This window comes from Mchenga conophoros, linkage group LG9, assembly GCF_057382185.1.
Source record: "Mchenga conophoros isolate Kocher_MC1m ecotype Shallow Benthic linkage group LG9, M_conophoros_male_GT1.1, whole genome shotgun sequence".
Lineage (NCBI taxonomy): Eukaryota > Metazoa > Chordata > Actinopteri > Cichliformes > Cichlidae > Mchenga > Mchenga conophoros.
The window spans coordinates 21856428-21883157 of NC_140534.1; the positions used below are offsets into that span (position 1 = coordinate 21856428).

Here is a 26730-nt window from a genome sequence, read left to right on the forward strand (position 1 = left end):
GGAATTATTTTGGTTTTCATGTGACGTATGACCCTGAAGGTAAGCGTGTCATGGACTAAAGTAAAACAGTATGTTGGACGTGCCACGCAATGCTCAATTACATGGGTGGGAACTAGTGTGTTAGCGCAGTTATTTCGTTAACGTGTTGGCCGTCTAGCCCCACGCACGGGGCGATCAGGGGTAGCTCGTTAACAGAGATTTGCCGTGTTATGGCGTTAACAGCACTAGTGGGAACACAACGAATATGACTGCACATTTACACCGACATCATCCTAGTGCAAAGACAAGTGGAAGCAGACAAAAACAACAAGCATGCATGCTACAAACTTTACCCGAGTCATTTAGACAGCCGTTAGCACATGATTCTCCTTATGGGGACCTGATATGTTTAATATTGTGGCGAGCTCAGACAAGGAGGAGACGGAGGTGTCGTTTGGTCTTGCTTCCCGTGAGCTAGCCAGGGAGCACAGCCATTTATTGACATCTGCAGAAGAACACTGCCGCTAGCTAACTGCTCAGCGCGGCAACCGCACAGCAACAACAACACACAGGGCGCCCTCTGACCCCGGAAGGACACACCGTCGCAGCGAGAGGGCGTCACCCGTCACTATGGCAACGTAAACAAAACATAACTGTACAAACAGAACCCCAAATAGCCCTGACCTGCTACAATATGCTGCTGAGAATATAGCCAAGAAGAAGCGTATAGTATAGCTTTTATTTTGGAAAGAGCCATTTCTCTGTAATAAACTCTCTTTTCCAAAGATGAGTGATTCCTCAATCAGATACAGGGCTCGCAAAATCTATCTCTGCCCTGCCCGTAGGGCTATTGTAGGAAGGAAAAATATATGTCAATGCTTTTGCATTCTTTCGGAAATGTAGCTGGGTAATTATGTCATTGGCATCGGTGAGCCACTGTCAATATGTGACATATTGAAATCCCGTTTGAATTTGCACTTGTTTTTTGCTTTCACTTTGCAATCGCGCGAACTGTGTATAGAGAGCGACAGCACTGATCTGTGAGTGATGATAATTTGCGCACCAATTCCTCTGACATCGTCTTATCAATCGTTAGTTTACTATGCAAACATGACAAGTGAAATCTCCTGCAGCAAGCTTAAACATGTGAGAGGTTGATCGCGCAGAGAATCGCTGACCGTTATGTGTGTGTGCGTGTAAAAGCAGCAGGATATATATTTTAGTTCTGCTGAGCCAAATAAGACAGGTCAGGGTGAAGAAGTAACAGCCAAAGAAAAGCTTACCACAAAACGGAAAAGTTATGACAAATCAGACTATAAGGCAAAAAGAAAGTGCAGCTTTATGGTTTCATGGACAAAATAATTTCTGTGGCTGCAATATGACGAACTATATAACCGGGGCTGCACATAAGTGGTCCGCAGGTGCGCATTCGCTGTCAAAAAAAAAAAAAAAAACACGCACAAGATATGAAGTTGCAACGCGTGTTTGCATACATAAGATTTTCTGGAGGAGGACAGACATTTGTTTAGAACTCTTAAAGATGTCGAAGAAGCTCCTTTAAGCAATTACTTTGGTGTTCCTCCACCTCCAAACAATTGTCAGAAGGAGTCCGAACCACAAAAGAAGCACGTATTCTCGGAAAAGTGGTTGCAGGAGGTGAGCTGGCTTCAAACAAATGATGAACGCACAGAGATGTGGTGCGGAATGTGCCGTGAAAATCCCACTCTAGCAGACAAAAACAGTGCTTTTTATATGGACGCAAACGCGCGTTGCAACTTCTTATCTGGTGCGCGTCTTTTATTTTGACAGCGAATGCGCACATGCGGACCACTTATGTGCACCCGTGTAAATAACATAATGTTCTGCCGGGTGTGTTGTTGGTTTTCTCTCGATTTCTGAGTCGACAAGCGCCTTTGTTACTGGGACCAGTCATTTTAAGAAAGGCCCCATTAGAACCCATGAGAAATGCAAGAAATGCATTATTGCTCAGTCTGCAATATCTTTCCCAGAACAAACACCAATTGCAAATAACATACTAAAAATAAACCTGAAAAATCTGTTTAGAACAGCGTACTATGTTGCAAAGAGTGAACTACCACTGGCAAAATTTAGCAGTCTTTGCAAACTTCCAAAGGCAAATGGCCTAGATCTTGGTTCCACTTGTCTCTTACCCGTGACTTCAGTGGAAATTTCAAATTCAGGATCTGACACAGACTGATTCATGTCCTACACAGTTTTTACAAGTTCATAGAAATTTCTGTTCAATTAGAACCAAGTATTTGAGTTGATGATTGTAATTTGTATACAATGTTGTAATTTGTTTTTCAACAATTTTTTGATTAATGTTTTGTTTCCTTTACAATATTATACTTTAATGTATAATATTGTAAAGGAAACAAAACATCAATCAAAAAATTGCTCTCTTTTTTATTCGGGCTACTTACATTTATTTTGGGCTACCAAAAACTGAAGAGTTCCTGCCCGAAGGGCTACCAGGGATTTTGAGACCCCTGAGATATATTACTTTTGTTTCAGCAACATTAAATTTAAAAACTGTACTTTTGAGTTAAAATATATATTTATAATTTTAATAAATGACAAATTAAAAAGGCATGAACATTTTTTTTGTATCGAAAAATATCGAACCGTGACACCAAAGTATCGAACCGAACCGTGAATTTTGTGTATCGTTGCACCCCTAGTATTTATGTCTATGAAGGGAAAATGGCTAGTCATGATCATGCTTCCAGTTTATTCACTATCATTATAAAGCAATACATTTAATATTTTCTCAAATGTATCTTCACAGATTAGAGACAAAGGGTGCTTTCACTTTATTTTAGCCATCTGTTCGAAATATGCCATCACCTGCACAATTCCCTAAGCTCAAATGTAGAACACATGCACACCTGATGCCAAATGTTAGCATGACTGTATCTCCAAAAGCACAGCTGTGATTCTTTTTTTTCATGCATTAATTTTTAAAAGACATTACCACTTAAGAAAAAAGGGAGCATTTATTACATTAATATTATGTTAAATTGTTGCTCTCCTGTGAGTGGGTGTTGTTCACAGTCTCATATTGATGCCACAAATCATCATTTATGAATTGTTGAGGATAAAATACAATTGCTTGCAGCTACATTTCATTCAAAGCTATCCTAAAACATGGTCACAACCCCAACTGCACCACTGGATACAGCTAATAGTGCTATTAAACCCAGCACTGAGTGTGCTAGTGACACCCAGCTGTTAAAACAAAAAATATGCAGAAAGTTACAACTATTACAGGAACGATAATGAATGTGTCATAAGAGGAACAGAAAATGTCCTATTAATATATGTCCCAAAATTAAATATTTGCAAATGGTGGTTTGTAAAATTTTTATGAGGGAAATGCCAAAAAAGTCAGACATTTGATTTATTCATATTCACATGTCAAGTATGTGAAAATGTTTCCTATATACATTTCATTTTAAGGTCAGTTGTAGTAATTTACTCGTTTTTTTAATGTTTCTGATCGTTAGCAGACGACTTAATACATCAAACTGCCTGTGATGCATGTGCTGCCTGGTGCACGTTCAGCCACACCGCCTGCAGGATGTTAATTGTTATCGTAAAAAATAAAATAAATTACTGGCCCAGTAATTGAAACGGAAAAGAAGGAGAAAAGAAAGTCTCAATTGTCCTCAAATAGTCAGAAACTGCAATTTTTCACAGAATTCAAGTCTTCTGAAAGATGTGTGCATATATAATTGGGTACAAATCTGCCAGTAAAGTGATGATGCTGAGACATGTATCGATCGTGTCTATTGACGGCTTTCACTTCTCATTAAGTCGTAGGCATCCATCACAAAGCTAGAGGTTCCCTAGGTGACGGTTAGTGGAGGATCGTGAGGAGAAGCGCCAGAGTACCACAGCTGACATGCAGAGGCGGTTAGGAGAGCTCTCACTGTGTACTGGTTGCAGAATAGATTTGCCTCATATCTAAAAGTATGTGTCAAGGTTGTGTGGACCTATACTACGTGCCTGCCTCTGTGTGTGTGTGTGTGTGTGTGTGTATAAAACACACAGTAGGGAGCCTCTGTACAACCCACTGATGCCAAGCATGTTTTAAGGCCGGAGGGCAAATCAGTAGACGGATGACTTCTGATGCCGTGAGACAGTCGAATTTCTACAGAGCGTGGCTGTTTTCTTTATGTAATATCAGGCTCCAGTAGGTTTGTGATCTGTCTCCAGTCTGATTGTTTTATATACAGAAGCGTATTATCTTGGTATCAGGTCAGTGTTGCTCATCTCGATGCGAAGATAGGAGAGATAAATGAGAGGATTCAGGAGACCTTTATCTGAATGATCTAAGACACTGTCTGTGGTGGATGTTCATGACTAACAGTTTGGAATTAATCATAAATAAGAGCTAAATTTGATCAAAATTAATGAAAGAAACGTGCAAAACTGCTGATTCTGTTGCAGATGTGAGAAAATATACATTTTACTGGCATTTTAAAAAATTCTATGTTGAATATAGAGTTTGAAGCACCTCTGTACCTCTGTACCTACGTGTAAGTGGTTCATTTCACGTGTTTGTTGCATACACTGTATGTAAAAACAAATGTTTCCATTGACTCAGAAAAGCTAAGGCAAAATAGCAGTGCCCTTTTTGTATATTTCTTACTAATGGCCAGCAGGGGGCGATGCCTCTGTTTTGTTTTGTTTTGTTTTTTTAATTTTCTCTTATCTTTTGTTCTTTATCTTTTCCTGCTTTCAAACTGGATGTGAAAAATAAGAAGTGGATCCGACTGTGATACTGTGCTCTCATTGGCTAATGATGTAAGACTGAGAAGTCAATAGCCAATTAGCACACCCTGGAAAATCTTTCCTTTTGCCTCTAATAATGATCATCGTTGGTAAGTGGAAAAACAATGGATGCAAAGATCCCCCATGTGACCTGTTGTGGTTGATGGAAACTGATGGCAGGTGCGACTCTCCAAACTTTAGTGAAACTGTGAAAATAACAACACAAGCCAGAAAACTGGAGGCCATCCACCTTCAAAGTAAAGGTTGTGCCCTTTGAAACATGCTCACTGCAGTGCTTGTCCATTTCCAGTTTACATTTATGCTTTTTTGAATTGTGCATCCAATTCCAATCTACTAGAAAAGTAAACACTATGGGAGGTTTTTGGTGCAGCGCCTTCTGTGACTCTGATTTTACCCAAAAAGAACCAAAAAACTCCAGAAACCTCTGCCAACCAGTCAGAGAAAACATGTTAATTCCCAACAAGGTACTGGGTGGATGTATCAAGTCCAATGTGGTGGACAACACATGAGAAACCTCAATATCCATAAGCCTTAAAGCAGGTGTTCATAGGCTAAACATGGCTGAAGACTGCTTAGAAACCAGGAGCTACATCAAAAGTTGAATTTCATGGATTTGGACAAAACTCAGTTATGGTGATGAAAGAATAGCCTTCGGGGGACCAGGTGTCCTACTCTTTGGGACTGCCACATACTGAGACAATGTCCTGCATTATAAATGGCTCAAGTATTGAAAAGTCGGCCCTGCTGGACAGGCACTTTTATCCAGTGGCTGTGAAGAAAGCAGGAAAGGCTGTTATTACGCTCAATGGGGAAAATTTCAAATTTCACCACATAGTCAGGAGCTATGCAGATTTCTAAGAGAATGATGGAAACTACCACATATAAAAGAAATTCAACAATAGAGGCTAAAAAAGGACTATATAGCTGGGGGAAATGGGTGGAGGGCAATTTTCAGAATTCTTTTGCCTTGATATATATTTTTTTGCTTTTATCATTATTTTATAATTTTACACAAAAATGACAAAGATGTCATGAAGTGACACAGAACATGTGGGCAGCACAAAATAAGCTGGCTCCTAAAGAGATGTCCAGCTATGACTGCAACCCTACTGAAAGTCACAGATGATTAGAGGACAGAACTGCAGTTAAAATAACAGCAAACAGTTTTCACAGTTTCTGGGAAAGAAAAAAATAATACATGAGAAGATTATCAGACAAACTTTAGCTTTCATTTATGCTCACTGTATTTATGCAGAAAGTTGTATTTGGATAAAAAGTTGTGTATTTCTTTCAGAATATGTTTGTCTTTTTTTGTACTTCATTTATTTTTCTGGGATCTAATCAGTTGAAACACCTGCTGGTTCAGTTTCTCAGGAGCTGCTTAATTGATTTGTTTTCTTTATTTGTCATTTTGCTTTTATTTTGTATTTCTATGTCCATTTTCATTTCTAGTATGTTAAGATTTATATATGGAAAGCAGATCTCAAGTACAAGCCCGATGGGAGAGTGTATCAATCTGCAGAAGCTTTTGAAATCAGCATCATCACTTCTTTGCATCAGTTTTTTCAATCTGCAGTTATGCTGAATTACACAAACATGATGCTTTTCATCATTTAATGCAAAGATGCATTTTCTGTGACGACAGGCTTAAATCTAAAAACATTAGAGTTGATCGTATTTACAGTGTTTTGTGGTTAAATAGCAACTGTCTCATTTAAGTGAAGTTATTATGGATTATACTAAGTTATTACACTGTACATAAGGATTTACTGAGTAAAAGTCCTCACCCATCTCATCATTTTAGCTTCTGTCGAAATCTTCCATCACTTTTGCCTCTTTGTCCAACATTTTCACTTCATCATCACCTAAATTTTCCAACTTTGCCCCCATCTTTTTCTCTCTTACCTTGATGTAGAGGACCGCCAGCGTGCCTTCCAATCCCCCGGCCATTGATTGTAAATGTCCCGCTCACTCACAGTGCACATTCAGCATTTCTGAAGATGATCAGCTGTTCCCCTGAGTCATAGATCAAAAACAGTGAGCCCCTCTGGCTCCACACCTCAAAGTGAATCATGCAAACATCTGCAATACGAAGCAGCTTCAGGGGGATTATTTGTTATGATCACATATTTGCTTGTGTGGGAGATTGATAATGAAGCTGGGCCAATTAACTTACACATTATCATTCACACAAAAATAGATTTTCTTTTTTCTGTATTGCCTACAATTTTTTTCCTCTTTCTTTTAAGTGTTGGCCACATCGATCACCCACGCAATCTTTATGAATCAAGTCAAGTCATCTTTATTTATATAGCACATTTAAAAGACATCAAGTGTTGCCCAAAGTGCTGAACAGAGGAATATAATACAAAGAATTTAAATAGATAGAATAGAATCAAAAAGGAGTGTGTGTGGTTTCTTTGGGGCCAAATACTATTGAAGATACCATTATCATATTTATAGTGTTGCAACGAAAATTACCCCTTCCCCCAAAGGAATGGTTTTACAGGCGGAGGTCCCTTCTCATCTTTTCTGACTGCTTTCTCACTAGTTTTGTATTTCAGAATCAGAATCTGAATACTTTATTAATCCCTAAGGAAATTATGTAATGTATTGTATAATGTATTTGGATTGGGTCAGAGTCACTACTGATATCATGAGGTGATAACTGAACCTCACAGTTGTTGCAGAGGTAATCACATGAATACGTGCCATTGCCAGAAGGTTTGCTGTCTCAGTAGCATGGAGACAAGCTGTTATTTTAGGCGAGCTGGACAGGGCAGTAGAAGGTCCTTAACCCATGAGCAGGACTGGTATCTGCTCCTTTGTGCAAGAAAGAACAGGATGAGCACTGCTATTGCTATAAAATATCCTCCAGCAGGGCACTGGTGTGAATATCTCTGACCAAGCAATCAGTAACCCCAACAACGATGACTCCATATGTGTGGCCAACTAGAGTTTCAACATCCTCTGTTTGGCACCGTGCTTGATGCCCAGCACCATGGAGCCGACTGGCATTTGCCATAGAATACCAGAATTGGCAGGTCCATTACCTGCAATATTCTTTTCACAGATGAGAGCAGGTTCACCCTGAGCACATGTGGCAGACGCGAAAGCCCCCGGAGTCTCTGTGGAGAAAATTGTGCTGCCTGCAACATCATTCAGCAAGACCAGTTTGGTGGTAAGTCAGCGATGGGGAGGCACATACATGGAGGGACGCACAGGCCTCTACACGCTAGGCAATGACACCTTAGACCCAATGTCAGACCCTATGCTGGTGAGGTGGGCCCTGGGTTCCTCCTTGTGCATGCAGGTAGTTCCTGAAGGGTGAAAGAATTGATACCATTGGTCCCCATGCTTGCTAAACCCAATAGAGCACAAGCTGGGACATCATCTTTCTGGTTTGCCAGGTTGCACCTCAGACTATCCAGGAGCACATTGATGCTCTGGTCCATATCTGGGAGGACGAGACCCGTCATCTCAATCAGAGTAAGACGTTATCAGGCATAAATATCAGCACATGGTAGCAATACAAACTACTGAGTAATATTTTGAGTCACTTCAATGAAATTTAGGCAAAGTGGACTAGCCTCCTGCATCGTTTGATCACTTTGATTTTCAAGGTCTCTTTGAATTTGGCTCTCTGTAGGTTGATCATTTTCATCAAACAATGCAGCATCATTTCCTTCCTAGTATATTACCCAGGTCAGATCAGTAGAAATACAGAACGATGATTTTATATTTCTTGCAATAATAATTGAACCTGGATTTTTTTTGCACATGCAGGTTGTTCCAAAAATACCAAATGTTGCTTTTTGGCACCACGCTGTTCTTCCAGCATCTGCTCTACATGTGATAATTGAGTATAATATATATTAAGCCTGGAAGTTGCAACAGTTGTCTGCCATATTTTTGTGCCATTGTGGTGACCATTAGGCTACTTCTGTTATCTGTTGCTTGCAATCTTCCGCCCGTATTAATGGAGTCTCTCTTTGCCTCTTCTAGTTGCCTGCTCCATGCTCCCTTTGAAACATCACCACCTTCGAAACACATTCACCTGTTTCCTGTGGAATCATCCACCCTAATTTATTTGCTTTATCACCTAAGAAAGGACTTACTCTGCCTGTCACCTCTACCAACATATTTGTTACCCCGAGCTGCTAACATCGTGCACATCCGAGTTTGACGTCACATGTTACGGCATGCACAACTTTATTTGTGGCACTTCAGCCAGTCATGTACCTCTGGTTTTTTCTAACCAGCTACACAACAGTACAACTGTCTCGTATTTTACTGCCATTTTAATGATGTTCCAGCTCAGAGATACACAGATTATACAGAGGAAGATGTTGCGACTTTGTGGAAAACATCTCAAGCGGTGACACCAATCATTCAGGAGAATACTGCAGCAGCTTCCTGTGCTTTAAAGGAAGACATAAATAGAAATGACTGCGTCATGATATTATGGCGGGGCACGATGCAACGTGGAAGGTTTATTGGTGCAATAAGTCTTTGCTCTTAAACAACTGAAGCAGAACTGTCACAAACAATCAAGTTCCTCTCTGCAAACAGTACTCTCTATTTGGACTCTAACTTATTATCTACTGGCAGAGCTTCTGTGTGTGAACCAGCAGTGGTGCACCTCCAACCTACTACCTGAAAACTGTTCACTCTCTGTCAACAAACACTTTCCTCACCCAACTATTGCTCGAATCTGGTCCTTGGGTCCACTTTTTTCCCCAAACAAGGACAATCAGTTTCTCTGAATTTAAAAAAAAGAAGAATATGAATTTCACAAAGAAGCATGTTTGACTTGATGCCTCTATCAGGAGGATTTACTTTGAAGTGAGTTCAACATAGCTTGGCTTTTTTGTCATTAACTGCCAGGACCAAACCAAACCCAAGACCCCAGATTGTTGGGTGTGGCTGTGTGCAGGCAGGAATAGGACCCAAGGTGCAGACTCCGGAGACAGACGTGAACTCAAAAAAGGCTTTAATTCTGAACGCAACATGACATAACTTGAAAAAACTCTAAATAAACTTACACCGGTGGACAGACAAAACACACAGCAAAATAAACGGTAGATCACGACACGGACACAGAGAAACACTGGGCTTAAATACACAGAGGGAGCAATCAGGGAATGGGTAACAGGAGGGAAACACAGCTGGGGCAAATCAGGCCTAACGAGACAAGAGGAAGCAAAACCAGACACATTAACAGACATGGACTTTCAAAGTAAAACAGGAAACACATAACACAGACTGAACAAAGACACAGACTCATATGCAGGCACTACAAAGGGAACAGAGACGTGGGAACAGGGCAGACACAAACACTGACTGAACACGGGGATATAGGAACTTAAGATACACATAGACGCGAACTAGACAAGGGGATGCAGGTGATAGGGGAGACAGAGCAACTAAAGACGACAGAGACATAAGCCATAAGACGGAACTCAAAGAAACCAAAAACTAGAAATTATAAAATAATATCAAAAACTCAAAAACCCTGGGTCGACGACCCAGGCATCCTAACAGTACCCCCCCCTTAAGGGCTGGCTTCCAGACAGCCCAAACCACAACATCAAAAGCAAAAAAACAAAAACAACCCAACCAGGGTGGGCGGCGGGGGAAACAGGATGGAGGGCTCGAAACAAATGAAACACATTGAGCCAGAAACAAAAAAAGTGCAAACACTGGAGCCCAGAAAGCAACAGAACAAAAACAGGCTCATGACAGGCGCAGGCAGCCAGGAAAAACAGTTCACAAAAAGTTCAGGGGGCCGGCCCGGAGGCTGACAGCACAATAGTCCAAACCCGAGCAGTTCAGGGGGGCGGCCCGGAGGCTGACGGCCCAAGAGCCCAGAAAACAGTTCAGGAGGCCGGCCGGGCGGGAGGCACCGACGGCGACGTAGTTCAGGGGGCCGTCCATGACAGCAATGACGTCCAGTCATCGGCCGGAGAGGACGTGCAGGACGTGCAGGAACAGACAGCATGGAGACCTCAGGAGCAGACAAAGCTGAACACTCGGAGACTGGACCAGGCGGAGCTGCAGAGGCCGGACCAGGCGGAGGAGCCGGTGGTGGCTGAACGGCCCCCTCGGAGCCTCCAGCGGAGACAGGTGGCCGAAGCGGTTCCTCGGAGCCTCCAGCGGAGACAGGTGGCCGAAGCGGTTCCTCGGAGCCTCCAGCGGAGACAGGTGGCCGAAGCGGTTCCTCGGAGCCTCCAGCGGAGACAGGTGGCCGAAGCGGTTCCTCGGAGCCTCCAGCGGAGACAGGTGGCCGAAGCGGTTCCTCGGAGCCTCCAGCGGAGACAGGTGGCCGAAGCGGTTCCTCGGAGCCTCCAGCGGAGACAGGTGGCTGAACGGGCCCTTCGGATCCTCCAGCAGGAAGAGACGGCTGAACGGGCCCCTCGGACCCTCCAGCGGAGACAGACGGCTGTGCAGCTAAGTGACCCCGTGGCTGAGCAGCTGATGCAAAAAACATAGCCCCAGAATAAATAGTCCCATGGCCCGAAGAAAAAGAAAAAGTGTCCTTTTTGCTCACCACAGCCGGTTGTTTTGACATCCCGGGGTCCAGCTGTGGGGTGACACGCCGGTGGTGCGGCCGCCGCTTCCTCCTCGGTGATGGCTCCAATGGGCCGGGCAACTCCAAGTCCGGTGGGCTGAGCAGCACATCTTTCTCCGAGTTGGGTAGGTGAGCGGTAGCAACAGGGGGATGCAGATCAAGCTCATTAAGGAAAAACTCCTGTATGAGTGGGTGAAGTGAGTCCAAAAGCCAGGGGAGACCAGAAACCAGTCGCTGTAGCCGGTTCGCTACAGCACGCTGAAATTCCTCCCCAGAATGATTCAGCCACAGGTCACATAATTTATCCACTGAATAAATTATATCCTCCCTGAGCTCTTCAGACGGGGCGAGTGCTGCTGGGTCCATGTTCTGGTCGCGATCTTCTGTTAGGTGTGGCTGTGTGCAGGCAGGAATAGGACCCAAGGTGCAGACTCCGGAGACAGACGTGAACTCAAAAAAGGCTTTAATTCTGAACGCAACATGACATAACTTGAAAAAACTCTAAATAAACTTACACCGGTGGACAGACAAACCACACAGCAAAATAAACGGTAGATCACGACACAGACACAGAGAAACACTGGGCTTAAATACACAGAGGGAGCAATCAGGGAATGGGTAACAGGAGGGAAACACAGCTGGGGCAAATCAGACAAGAGGAAGCAAAACCAGACACATTAACAGACATGGACTTTCAAAGTAAAACAGGAAACACATAACACAGACTGAACAAAGACACAGACTCATATGCAGGCACTACAAAGGGAACAGAGACGTGGGAACAGGGCAAACACAAACACTGACTGAACACGGGGATATAGGAACTTAAGATACACATAGACGCGAACTAGACAAGGGGATGCAGGTGATAGGGGAGACAGAGCAACTAAAGACGACAGAGACATAAGCCATAAGACGGAACTCAAAGAAACCAAAAACTAGAAATTATAAAATAATATCAAAAACTCAAAAACCCTGGGTCGACGACCCAGGCATCCTAACACAGATAGAGATAACGGGTATCAGCACAGTACTTATTGGGTTTCTTTGTTAACTCCGGCTTTCTGCTTCAGGCTCTTTGGTCACATAAAAGGAAGTGTCTTAGTGCCGCCTACTTAAGGCAGACAGAATATTATCAGAGGGCTGGGGGGGATATGAAGAATAGGAAAAATATGAAGGCAAAATGGCAAACAGGGGTTGCTAAAATAAGACAAGAGACCAGTGCTGCAGAAAACTAATCTTGCGTGAATTTTATTGCTGGGTGTGCTCTCAGTGATAGCTGCACATTAGAGCTCTGAAACGTATACATTTAAACATGACTCTCAAGAAGTGCATACAGCTGTGATGCTGTCACATCGCCTGAAGAAGAGAACCTCATAATCACAGTCTTTGCCCAAAGCAAAGCAAAACTGATTTTAATGGCTGAATATTCTAACCCGTGCTTCCTCAGCTGCAGTACCAGCAGTGTAAAACAGACCAAGCCTTAATACTTACTTTGGATTTTCTCCATTAACACCTGAACACACGCAAATTGCCGGGATAATGCAGTGCATGCAGGCCGAGATCTTCGAATTTTATTGGTGGTGTTAGCGGGCTATGTGTCTAAAATCTTAGAATCTGCATCACATCACGCATGTTTGCAAGAAAAGAATCACTGGAAATGTGGTGGTGAAAAGAATTTTACTAGGCTATGAAAAATGAAGGAAATGAAACGTACAACAGCCAGATAAAACATAATAAAACAGAATGGCACTTAAAATTTAAAAATGCGTTTTTGTGTGGAAAGTCACAAAACTCTTCACTTTGCACTGATGTTTACTGCACTGCAAACCTCAAAGTACAATGTTGTATAAAACAAAACAAATTAAATATATAGAGAAAATATTTGTTCTTGTTTTTGTTGATGTGACAGTAATGTAGTTACAGATCACTTTAAGCACAAAGGGGGCTTGGTTACATCCAGTGAAAGGTCAAAGTTTGGATGAAAATATTAGGAGAACTTCTGAAGATTTATAACCTGAATGGGACAAATCTTTCTCTCAGGAGCTGGAGGAGACCAAAAGTAAGCAAAAATAACAACAACAAAAAAACATTCATTCACGACATGACAATCAACACAACTTCAAAAATGTTGTGTGCACGCTGTCTACCCCCTTGCATTGTATTCATGTGCAGCTGTGTGCAACAAAGGGAAGAACACTGCGTGTTATTTAAAATTGATTTACTGGTTTAATCTGAAAGTAGATAATTAACTATAAATGGTCAGTACTTGGCAGACACATTGCTTGTTTAAGAATTCGAATCAAAGGAGGTCTTTTTTTCTTGTTACTTTCCATTACATATCTAAAACAACAGAAGGTTGGCAGCAACACGGTTGATTTAGTCCGCATCGTGACAAAGCAGCCTTTGACTCAGCAGCTCAGACTGATACAGTTTGGAGAAACAATTTATCCCTTTGACCTCAGGGATGGGAGATTATTGCCACACTTTTTGTTTTTTCCAGCGATGCCAAAATGCCTTTCTGTGTTGGGTGGAAGTCTCATAATTCTCACAACAGAACAACGCGTTCAGTTTCCCACATTTATTGTACGAATCCAGCAGGGAAAACCTCGAGCCAGAAATAGCAGCTCTCACATCTGAACCTACACATTTTCCATCTCTGCTTCATGTTATCGAGTGAAAACACTAAAGGTAAACACTTACAACACACAAATACGAAGAGTTGATTCATTACCAGGCATCACAGCGATGACCTCTATTACTGTGCGTTTCTGGTGAAATGATTTATGAAAAGAAAAACAAAAAGGAGAACGGATCACTGCTGGTTGGAAAATGGGTTTTGATGCCCGTGGAGTTTGTAAATCAGGCAGGAAAAGTGATTCACGACACATAATGACCACAGCTCTGCTCTTTTTGTTCAGATTATGGGAGAAAGACCAGCAGGGTGGGGTTTGATTAAACCAAAATAAAGACTGGTGGGAGCGGGAGTGTTGCAGTAATTCAGAAGGACATCAGAACAATAAACCTTTGACAGCCTCTGAGAGATTCTGACATTTAAAAACAACAGTAATTACAATTTTCTCATTTGAAATTTGAATTTGATTCTTGCATACTTTAACTGGCCTGTCTGAGAGATCCTGAGAAAATCGATGCTTTAAACTCACGACTGTGCTTATTTAATCTGAACTTAAATCAGATCCAGTATTCCTCTCTGACCCACTCGCGTCTCCACGCCAGCAAACGAAACACGCGACGACGGCATTCATCTGTCCTTTCATGCCTGCAAGTTCGGGCGAAGCTGTGAAAGATGCTCCGCCGACCTCCCACACATCTTCACAAAAGCTGCAAATTATCAGCAAACTGTGAATGTCATCTTCGGAGTTGTACACTTGTAAACGGCGAGATCAATCACGGCTCCTGTCAGAGGCAGATCAATAAGTTTTCACACCATGGAGTCAAAGTTAAAAATACCAAGCTGCTGAGCGCAGTCATTAGCAGATGGAGCCGGTCAGCAATAATCTCTGCTGCACTGTGAGCCTGTTTTGAGATCATGTTTGGAGTGGAAGTTTACTTTTTTAGGTTCCATCACTGACCCAAAAAAACATTGCTCTTCGAATAGTCACATCTGACGCTGTTTACTTCTGAGCACAGACACAGACTTTACAATGTAATCTTTTTCTAAGTCCTTTTAATCCCTCGCTGCGGTTCGCAAACACTGGTTGAGTTGTGTTCGGTCACACGTACGTGAGCTTTTTTTTTTCCTTGAGCTCAGCAGAGTACAGGTTGGTGTGCAGGAAGGCCGGGGCGGATCTGGAATATTAATGCATTGTATGGACTCCTGAAGGGGAATTCTCCTGAGCTTGCTCATCTACAGTTGGGGTCAGAGGTCAGGACCAGTTAGAGAAGGAATGCTAGAAAAGGTCTGGTGATTTGCTCAAGAGCACCTGGTGTTTAACAAAGCCACGTGAGCCGCATTCATGTCTCTCCGCACTGGTCTTGGCTCAGAACAGATGTGTGCAGATGATTACAGCAGGGATCTCCAGCAGATTAAAGCAAAGGTCTGGCTCTTTGGCAACTCTGTGCAAGATTTAAAAATGACAATCACATGCTCATCTGTTACATAATCGCCACCAACGTAGGAGAATTCCAGTTCCACTGACGGGTTGGTAGCTGCAGAGAGATACAATAGCAATCGGTCTATAGCTTATGTCAGATGATTACAGATTGATTTTTGTGGACACTCGTAGCTCCCAGAGGATGAATCCTAATTACTTTAAGGATCTTCTTACTTTTCCCTTTCACTTGTTGTTATTCAGTGCAAAAAGTTACACGTATTTATTGAATTCAGATTAATATACTTAACAGATTTCAAGTAGTTTCTCATCATTTGCTAGGTTATCATACACACTTCTCATATGCAACGCTTTTTTCTGCAATCTAACACAAATGTGCAGCACAGGCTCTGTTCAAGCTCTATTTTTCTCTACGGAAGTTCTGGAGGTACAGCGATCAATCTTCTTAGTTCAATATGCGTTGCGGATGACAGAGTGCAATCTCGTAAATCTAAGTCTTAAATAATCTTCTATGTATGGTCTCATGTTTGTCTAGCACCGTTATAAACTTATAAAAACCAAATCACTTCACCCCAAGAGTGACTCTAATATGTAACTGTTTCTTTCCTCTTCACAAAAGCCATTTTCGCTGTCCTTGCTGGATTTCTTCTTTTTTTCATTCATTGATTTTCTATACCTTTCTCAGTGCTATAGCCTTCCCCAGAATGCACCAGGCAAGAAGTGAATTTCCCAAATTCATTTTGCCCTCCTGTATGAAAACACTGGGGGTGTACTGTAGCTTTTTCTGCTTTTCAAATATTTGCCCATGTTTTCTCTGAGCCCCCGGGATGGGTTCGGCCAGCGTTTGTGAACCATGTATAAACATTTCCTGAGTCAGAGGATTTCATCTGTCAACAAAATGATAAAATGATCTCCTCCACGGATGACAAATGGAGTAATCACTTAAGTGCCTCACAATTAAAGCTCACTATTCATGTGAACTGATTAAAAATACTTAAAAACTTAAAAACAGTGCATTTTATGGGATCTAATGAGAAAAATGCACTACAAAGTAAATAAAAGTTATTGCGAGTAGATAAGAAACTATGAACAGCAGATGACTAACTCGACCTCTTTCCTATGTGGAGAAATTTCAGACTAAAGTAGAAATGTAATGAAAGGATACAAGTAGCAGAAATGAGTTCATTTGTTATTGTTTGGATTAGCTACAAAACAGCTTAAATTATTTAATGACTCTTGACTTTTATATTACCTTAGTCCTCAAGTTTGCGATAATTAATGAAGCTTGCAGAAGCTCAGTTTCCCGAGGGCCTGGGACATTGCGTAGCTGCGCCGTAGATGACATGCTTAGGATGATTATGATCCATCGTGAAACTTTATATTATGATCACACAAAGCCTCTAATGTTAAAATTTAGCTCTGCATTTCTGATTGTTTAATACTTGAGTCAGTGTAGCCTGGTAATGAGGTTTACTGTTGATCAGCTATAACATTAAAAGCACCGATTGATGCTATTAAGGTAGTTAAATATTGCTTATAATCTGCTTACAAAAGAAGATTTTGCTGGGGAGCCTGGAAATTAACTGGATATTGCTTTGACATGTACCACCCATGTAAATATCACTGTGGACAAAGCACATCCCCCCATGTTGGCAGCACTTCCCCACAGTCATGGTCATTCAGAATGGGACAGCATGCCCCACACCACACCACAAAAATGGCTCATGCCAGAGAAACAAACCAAAAAGCTCAATTCCAAATCCACAAAACTCGATCCTCTTGAGCACAGTAACAAGCCTCAAACACGGAGCCTCTGCTTCTAGCATCTCAGCGCTGACTTTACAGGAAGCTAATTAGCAGGCAGATGTTTTATAGTTCAAACACCTATTATTAACCCATGAGTCATCATTAACTGATAAGCAATGAATAGTATGCTACATAGTCTATTCTGGAATAACAACACTCTGTTAAAAGGGGCTATGATCAACCACACCAACAGATGGGAGGAAATCCCTTTATGTTCAGTGATTTCTCTGATTTTTCTTTAGACAAACAGAAGCAATTTTCTTTCAGTTTAAACTTCGGTTTATTGTATACAAGTTACTGTCATTATCATTCAGTATCCAGTTCATAAAGCAACTCTGAGCAGGTTTTATCTTTTTTTAAAGGATTAAAGAAGAGAGCTGCACAAATCTGCCATTTAACACTCTTCTCTCATCATAGTTATTCTACCAACAGCCTGTAGTGTCAGAAGCCATAGAGCCAAGAGAGCTGTTTTTGGCACTCGCAGTGAAGGAGATCCTTTATAAAAACAGAGCTAAGCACAATGCATCAGACTGAGAGAGGTCTAAAACAACAGTGTACACTACAACTGATGTTTTTTTTTTTTAAAACATCTTTAAAAAAACCAAAAACAAACATGGATTCTAAAAATGATCAAAATTAGACTTTGAATCAAGAACATTTGAAATGCTGGGAAGCAAAATGAGATCCAATGCCAATTGGCTTTTCCTTTCACTGAGGGTGAAATGGTGGGTCATTCTGGTTGTTTGTTGGAGTGGTCTGAGTGCTGGCTGTGCTGGACCTTGGTCATATATCACCCCCCCTTTTCTGTCCCCGGGTTGTAGCTCCTCTGTCCACCAAAGCAGAAATGGCCCGAAATGCGCAGTGCTGTGTCCAGTTAAAGTGTTTATGACCTCCATCATTGAACACACACACACACACACACACACACACACACACACACACACACACACACACACACTCCTAAACATCAGCGAGGCTGTATTTGTTGCACTCTCGCCTGAATTCACAACTTAAAAGGAAAAACGTGTTTTCTTTGCCCACGGAGAATTTCCTCGAGCCCCTGTACATCGTTATAGGACCATTTTTTAATAAACTGCAACATAGATGCAATTTTAATCTCGTCTAAACCTTTTCAGTGCTTCTAATGCACAAATCTTACTTAATTATGCTCAACAGTTTTTACTCGGCTGTGACATGGTGATTGTGGGAAGCTGTGCGCTTGCCTGCAGGTTATTGTCATCGCTCTGTCATCTCATATTTTGGGTGAATGTTGTAGGCGTGTGTGTGTGTGTGTGTGTGTGTGTGTGTGTGTGTGTGTGTGTGTGTGTGTGTGTGTGTGTGTGTGTGGGTCTAGCCTGATTGCGCGCCACTTCTCCATCAGTGCGTGTGCACGAGGGTCCGCAAAGGTGCCGCTGCTCCTCTCCGGGCGCGCAGTACCATCCCCAAACTTTGATGAGCCGTAACCTTCACCAGGGCAACAAAACAAGCCGGGCTGAATTATACCTGCGAGGATATATTAAAAATAAAAACAGCGTCGTCTCTTTCTCCCCCCCTCTCTCTTTTTCTGAGTGATTAAGGTGAGTAAACTGCAAGCTTCACATTACAGTGCGCGTTTTCCCCTCAACGATTCGCAGCACAGCGCGTATTTTACCGGACGTGTTTTGCCAGATCTGCGCGCGTCTCCACAACCAAAGTGAAGTTTGTGTAGGTGTGATGTTTTTGCATTAATTAATTGATCGTGCAAACTTTTTTCCTTTTTATAACTGAGTAAAGATGTTCTAGATGCTTTTTTTGCAGCTCAGTTGCTCCGATATCACCATATCTTCTTTTTTTTTGCCTGCCGTATGTTACATCTCTGAATTCAACACGCAGAATTTATCAGTAACTCGATTTTAAAAGTCTTAACCAGAAAGGATTTTTTTCCTCCAAGCCCAACAACAAACAGGTGTCAAAATGGAAAGCACTCCGATTGAAATTTACAAAGAAGACACCAAGTGCCTCTCCTCGCTGCTGGAAGACTGTCCGGCGAATTCAACTGCTTGGGTATCCGGATACTCTGACAGCCGCAATGTGACCCACGATGATGATAGCTGGGAGCAGGAGAGCATGTCTCCCATCATCCCCATCATCACCGCAGTGTACTCCGTGGTGTTTGTGGTCGGCTTGTTGGGCAACTGCCTCGTTATGTATGTGATTATTAGGTAAGGATTTTTCTCCCCACTTTGTATAACATCATAAAGTGTGTGAATGTGTGTGTGAATGGGTGGATGACTGAATGTGTAAAGCGCTTTGGGGTCCTTAGGGACTAGTAAAGCGCTATACAAATACAGGCCATTTACCATTTACCATAAAGTATAAATAATAAATCCGCATGTGTGCCAGAAATCACTTCTCTGTTTCTATGGAGAAAAGAAAAGAGAAAAGATGCTATTGTGTCTTTTTTTTTTTTTTTTTTAAGAAATCAAGATCCAGCCAGAGGAATGTTTTTCTTCTCTGCCTTTGCAAATGTTATTGCTTGGGAATAAGAGCACCCAGACTTGGGCTTACACAGTGACCTCCAGGCCATCTGGTGTTAGTCACAGTTCTTGTTTTTGCCTGCATTTTGTTTTTGGATGCGCTTCAGAGACACTGAAAAAAAGGTGTGATGCTCTAAGCTCATGAAAGAATTGACAAAATGGGCATTTAAAATGGTATGAGACAGCATCCAGATAGAGAACGATCTTTTTTAAACCCCCAAGTCTCAAAAAAGAAAACAAGACGTCATTTTGGCAAAGAAAGGGAATGTCGTCATTTCTAACCTGACATTAAATGTTCAAAAGCTTGGTGACAGGGAGCTAATTCTACCTCCTCCAGAAAATGAAACATGCCAACTTTATGAATGGCAACTCTCCAGCAAGACCTCCCAGATATATAATGGGTTTCTATACATTTCTCATCAAGTCTGGCCTGGCAGGCATAAAATTAATTACGTCTGAAACCAGTGGTGCTTTGTCAACCCAATAACATGCTTACACCTCATTGGGCTTTATTTATGGTCTGTGTGAGCAACAAATCTTATCTGACGTAACGTGAACTGCTGCAGTGCCATCCAGAATGCTTCAATTCCTCGACAACAATTACCTCAAATCAGGTTGATGGCTTCGCCTGTCTGCAGGAGTCAGCTTTTTCACGTCACTTTACAGACAAGAGTGTACATTTTACTGTTTCTCCACAGAGAACAGCTGAAGGAAGAAGATGCTTAATGCTGATTTATTGGGAAGAAATATATGCAATTATTCAAATGTAATAAAGTCCATTTGGGTCACAAAATAGATGTTTTAGGCCGCTTGTCTGATTTTCAGACATGTCATGTTTTATATAGCCAAACTGCCCGTTTTACCATCTTTCGCTTTTAGGTGTGCTCTTATTCCTTATGTCAGATTCAACAATCTGACATAAGCTCCTCAGAGATTTTGGTCTATTTTGCCATGATAGCGTCACACAGTTACTGCAGATTTTTCAGCTGCACATCCATGATGTGAATCTGCCATTCCACCCCCTGGCCTCTAAATGGCCATTTGAGTACAGTGAACTCATTGTCATGTTCAGGAAACCAGTATGAGATGATTTGAACTTTGTGCATTATCCTGCTGGAAGAAGCCATCAGGAGACGGCTACATTTTGGTCATAAAGGGACGGTCAGCAACAATACTCAGGTAGGCTGCAGTGCTCAGAGGAGTTCAAAGGGGGACAAGAAAATATGTCCTACATCATTATACATCACCAGCCTGATCAGCTGATACAAGGCAAGGTGGATAAGGGTTTTCATGTTCTGACCCTACCATGCAAAAGTCGGAGAAGCAGTAACACTTACTCATCAAACCAGGCAAGGTTTTTCCAATCTATTTTTCACTTTTGATGAGTCTATGTGAAATGTAGCCTCAGTTTCCTGTTCTTATCTGACAGAAGTAGCAGCCGTTGTGGTCTTCTGCTGCTGTAGCCCATTTGCCTCAAGGTTTGATATGTTATCCATTCAAAGACACTCTTCTGCATACTTTGGTCGCAACAAGTGGATACTTGAATTACTGTTACTCACCTGTCAGTTTGAAAAAGTCAGGGTATTCTGCTCTGGCTTCTTGTATCAACAAGATATTTTCAATCAGTGAACTGCTGATTTGGATAGTTTCTCTTTTTGGTAAATCCTATACTGGTTGTCCTTTGTAGATCAGCAGTTTCTGAAATACTCAGACTACCCCATCTGACACAAAAATGGGACTTAAATCACATTTTTCTCCAGTCTTATTCTCAGATTGAACTAGATCCACTACAATGTCTAGATCCGCTGAGTTGCTGCCATATGATTGGCTGATTAGATATTTGGTATACAACTGCACTTGAACACGTTACATACTGAAGTAAAGCCACTGAATGTATTTACAACTCCCAGTGAATATAACGTCGCTTATTCTCTGCTATATGTGTATAAAAAACACAATAGCTGCTTGCTAACACATTAATCCACATATCAAAGTCAGTGCCTGCTGAACTAAACCCAAGTGGCTAAAAGTAAACTTGAAAAAACTTTGATATCATGACAAATAAATTTCTCTTTTGCTCAGAGGACTGAGCTTTATCTATGAATATAAAGCTGAAGCTAGCAGCTAGTTAGCTTGAAATTTAATTTACTGCTTCTACATTTTGGGTTAATCACACCATAAATAAAAGACATGCAGTGTGTTCAATAGTGAACTTCTGGTAGACTGAACTTCTTTTTTCTGGTCACAACTATTTTCTTGGGTTTTTTGTCTTCATGATTAGCTAAAGTAACTTGTTGCTAATAGGTTCCTTAAATTAAAAAGTACATTGTTTAAGCAACTCGATGATATCTGGTTTCAGAGGGCTGTATTATAAAGAAATATTGTTTTACCTGTCTCTTTTTCTGGATTACTGCTTGTGAATAGTAGACCATTTATAAGTAATTGAATTACTTTAGCCCACTATATTGTGGTATATAATACCAGCAACTCTGCAAATTGTGCAAAATAACGTCTATTTTCAGGTTGATCTCAAATGGAGGGGAGTTCACATTAATTTTTCCAGTTGGAAACAAATTTTTCTGATTACTCCAACATAACACGAATGCAGTTTATTCTAACCAAAGTTTGCTTGTGAAACACTGACGCTCTTTATGATAATTTTGCTGTAATCTTGAACAGAAGTTCATTCTTTTAGGTGAATCTTCTAGGTTCTTGCAGATCATACTATAGCAAGTAAATATCAACTTTTTAAAATTTCTACCCAAACCCCAAAATTCTGCATGTATTTTGCATTGGTGCTACCACAAGTAAAAATCTGTAAATACACAATTGTATAAAGCTCATTGGATATGGTTTCAATCCAACACCACTTTACATATAACAATGAAGTGTGAGCCTGAAAGATTGCATTACAAATTCAAGAAAGCACTGTGGACTAATGGACAATGTTTAATTCACAAAGAGCCCAGAACAAAGGTCTTCCACTGAGTCGCGAAGCAATAACGGCTGCCGAGACAGTGCCGTATCTCTCCTCACAGGACAACTTTGTGTTGTGCATATTTAACAGGTACACGAAGATGAAGACGGCCACCAATATTTATATTTTCAACCTGGCACTCGCCGACGCCCTCGTCACCACCACGATGCCATTCCAGAGCACTGACTACCTTCTGAATACGTGGCCCTTCGGCGAGGTGGTATGCAAGGTCTTCATCTCCATCGACTACTACAACATGTTCACAAGTATCTTCACCCTCACCATGATGAGTGTGGACCGCTACGTGGCCGTGTGCCACCCCGTGAAAGCCCTGGATTTCCGCACTCCCCTCAAGGCCAAGATGATAAACGTGTGCATCTGGATCTTGTCCTCGGCTGCAGGGATACCGGCTTTTGTGCTGGGCGGTACTCAGACGAATAGCGGTGAGGAAGTCTTTCCCCGATGTCTAACAAAAAGTTTAAGAGTCTCTGTCCACTTTCTATGCATAGCAAATACTCTCCAAGCATGTACTAATAAAATGTTAGGAAAAGAAATATATTCAATATATCAAATCCATCCGTCACTGAAGAGTTTTTCATTAGCTACAAATTGAGCACATCCTTCCTGAATATAGATGACGTAAGAAATAAAAAAGCGTTTAGAGCAAAATGTTCCCTTGTTGAGTGCAGATTAGCTATTCTACAGCAACTTGCTAAATTGATTGCAGAAAATTGTGAAGTGGAATTTCATTTATCATAAAGTGCACTTCAAAAATAGACTCAAAACCTTTTTGTTCATACTTGGCAGCTGTGTGTGAATGCCTTTTTTTAAGTTTTCACTGACTTAAGACATAATCAAACCTACAGGTTTTTCTGTTTTTATTTTCAGTGTTAATTACATTGAGTTTCATAAAACATGTCATATAAATAAAATTGCCACTTTATTTTCTCTCCACTGTTCTTCCACAGACATAACAGAGTGCGCGCTGCAGTTCCCCGATCCCTACGCAAAGTGGGACACACTGATGAAGATTTTAGTGTTTGTCTTTGCCTTCGTCGTGCCTGTGCTCATTATCACCGTGTGCTACTCCCTCATGGTCCTGAGGCTGAAGAGCGTCCGAATGTTGTCCGGCTCGAGGGAGAAGGATCGCAACTTGCGCCGGATCACGCGGTTGGTGGTGGTCGTGGTGGCCGTGTTTGTGGTCTGCTGGACGCCCATTCACATCTTCATCCTGGTCAAAGCTCTCGTCACCGTGCCGGAAACCACCGCCATCATGGCCGCCTACTTCTTCTGCGTGGCTCTGGGTTACACCAACAGCAGCCTCAATCCTGTCCTCTACGCCTTTCTGGATGAGAACTTCAAACGCTGCTTCAAAGACTTCTGCCTGTCAGCCAGACTGAAGGGGGAGAAGGTGTCAGGGAGCAAAAAGGCCCCCAGCACTGTGCGAGAGGCCGCTGTTCCCCTGGAGAACCCAGATGGGACTGGTAAGCCGACATGACTAGCAGTGGAACTGTCTTCAATCTCCCACACTGGAAAAGAAGACTCACAATACCTGGGCTTAACCCACATCACAACAGCAATGTAGACTGGGTTTTGGATTCACTTCATTTTCATTATCACCCAGGGTATAATCATCGATGTGGTTGTCCATAAATCCAAATCAATCCATCCTAGTGTCCTCTGACTTCTGACACTTTCCTTCACAGCAGCCTGTGATTGTAGGTCGAGACAAAGATTGTGCATTTATGGTTTAACCTGGCAGGTGGATGTAAACCAAACACTGTTTCTGTTTAAGTAGGTCAAAGAAGAAAGTGCTGCTTATAATTAATATGGATTACTGTTGATGGAGGTCCAACAATTAGTTGATTAACCAATTATTGCATGAATCCCCATTTATTTTGATGACTAAGTAATTATTCAGGGAGGGTTTTTTTTTAGGAAAAATTAAACATTCGCACCATCCAGCATCCTAAATAAGATTTTGATTTCATACGTGACAGTTAATTAAACATTTTTAAAACAAATTTATGATCGCTTACTGTTTTAATGATGATTTATTTAGCCATAAGTTTAATTTAGACTGCCAACCTTCCCAGGGTGTACTGACAGCTGAGATACGTTACATCACCTCTACAACCCTGAATTGAATAAGTAGGAGATGGATAGATGGGTATTGAGCTTACTGGCAAAATAATCAGCAGATTAGCATTTCATAAAATCATCATTACACAATATTGCACACACGGTCATGAGATAATTATGTGAAGATATCTTAGGAGAACTGATGATTATTTAAAGGGTAAACGAGCAGGAGACTGATTAAAATCACTTGGCCCATATCAAGTTTCATCAGTTTTGATTCATTTGTCTCTCAAATGCTGTTTATTCCCAAAATTTCCTCCTATCATTTTTCATTTGCCAAATGTGCCTTTACAAGTCCAGGAAAAAATGTTTGTGGCGGCAGAAAAATGACTTCAGGAATGATTACTAGATAGGGGTCAAACAGCACTTCATATTATAATGTTTGCTATTTTTATTCAATGCATTTGACATGCCGGTGATATTTGCATGAATCGCTGACAGCAGACATGTGCCAAAAACATTTTCACATCTGTGCAGAGCCTGAATGGTGCTGATTGACCACAGTGTGAGAGCACTCACTGACTCGTGTTGGACTTTGAAGTTGTGTAAGAGTCAAAGAAAAAAACAAAAAGCAACATTCAGCTGCATCAAAGCAAGTTAATCAATGAGAGAATGTGGAGGGAAGATCCTGGACTTGAATGTGCATTTAAAATTTGACAGAGGGCTCTCTATCAGCTTTGACCCTGGCTTTGTGTCCAGACTGATAAGTTGTTAACTTTATGGTATATAACTAATAATGATATGTGCTTTGTATATGGCTTTTACCATGATACACATACTGTAGTCCTGCTGAACTGTCATACTGTTATTGTTGTGCAGTCTGATAAGCCGATTAGCTCTTTCAACAAGTAAAAATACAGAATATTCTAACAACTGTACAGTATCTCAGTCTCTATACAAAGACTTATTTTGTATAGACTACAAAATGAAAATCTTTGCACAGACTTTATGAAAATATACTGTATTTGTAGCATGTTAATCATCACTGCTATGATAGTAAAGGCAACATCAGCAGCCATAAGCTTCATGGACTGTGCTGTTATTTTGAATGTACTGCAAATACTACATGAAAGTCATCTATCTCATTTTTAAAAAAAAGCATCTTTAGCTAATACTTGTTGATAAATCTCTTGCTGACACATGTATATGGACACAAAAATAGATAAAGCACAGATGTTCTAAAAATAAGAGACGTTATTCTAAGAATCAACACTGTGATCGAGGCATCGTTGTAGTTTTTATTTATTTCTTTTTCATCTCTGTGCTCACAGTTTAATGCTGTACATTGGCTTCTCCTGCCGTCATTCGAGCAGGGCGTGTACTGATCGATTAAAACTTGTCTGTGAAGAGCTTAATAAAACAAGTTTAACAAATACACAATGATTCTTTCCTTGGAGTGTGACAAGCTCGGGGATAGCGGATACTCATTGTTTGTTTGTTTTAAGGAAAACAAATCTCTCTCCTTTTTGGTGACTTGTTTTAATAGATTTTGAAGCCTTGAAGAGATTCTTATTGGAGGCAGTGACTCTGCAGACTTCTACAGTTTAAGAGTTTTTTACTGTAAGCCATCAGCTCCCCCCAGAGGGAAGAGGATGCAATGTGGGGTCTTTGTTTTGTTTTTTATTTTAAAGAAACTGCAATGATTAATAGCTGCATTCACATAACTTGGCATAAACAGAAGCTTCTGTATAGCAGTCCATATTAGTGTTCACATACTGGATCTCAATTGTGCCACCTCTGCAAGACTACGGGATAAGAAGATACATCAGGTGATGATTGATGATTTCTCCCACATTACAAGCTTCTGTCTCAGACTTCTTTTATTATGTTCATTATAATACATCCACA

At 41.3% G+C, this 26730-nt stretch overlaps 1 protein-coding gene across 1 annotated transcript; it reads left to right on the forward strand.

Annotated features, from left to right (window-relative positions):
• Positions 1–18532: 18532 nt before the first annotated feature.
• LOC146567232 (delta-type opioid receptor-like) lies at positions 18533–26262 on the forward strand. Its single transcript, XM_085286928.1, has 4 exons — positions 18533–18824; positions 19178–19448; positions 22831–23183; positions 23709–26262. Exons 2-4 carry the CDS (start codon positions 19201–19203, stop codon positions 24236–24238), a joined length of 1131 nt encoding a protein of 376 aa, XP_085143054.1. The 5' UTR covers positions 18533–18824; positions 19178–19200; the 3' UTR covers positions 24239–26262.
• Positions 26263–26730: the final 468 nt, after the last annotated feature.

Excerpts from the sequence above, each read along its gene's own strand:
- LOC146567232 (XM_085286928.1), top strand. The coding sequence starts at position 19,201 with ATGGAAAGCACTCCGATTGAAATTTACAAAGAAGACACCAAGTGCCTC. Across the intron at positions 19,449-22,830 it reads GTTATGTATGTGATTATTAG|GTACACGAAGATGAAGACGG; the intron begins GTAAGGATTTTT and ends CATATTTAACAG. Across the intron at positions 23,184-23,708 it reads CGGTACTCAGACGAATAGCG|ACATAACAGAGTGCGCGCTG; the intron begins GTGAGGAAGTCT and ends GTTCTTCCACAG.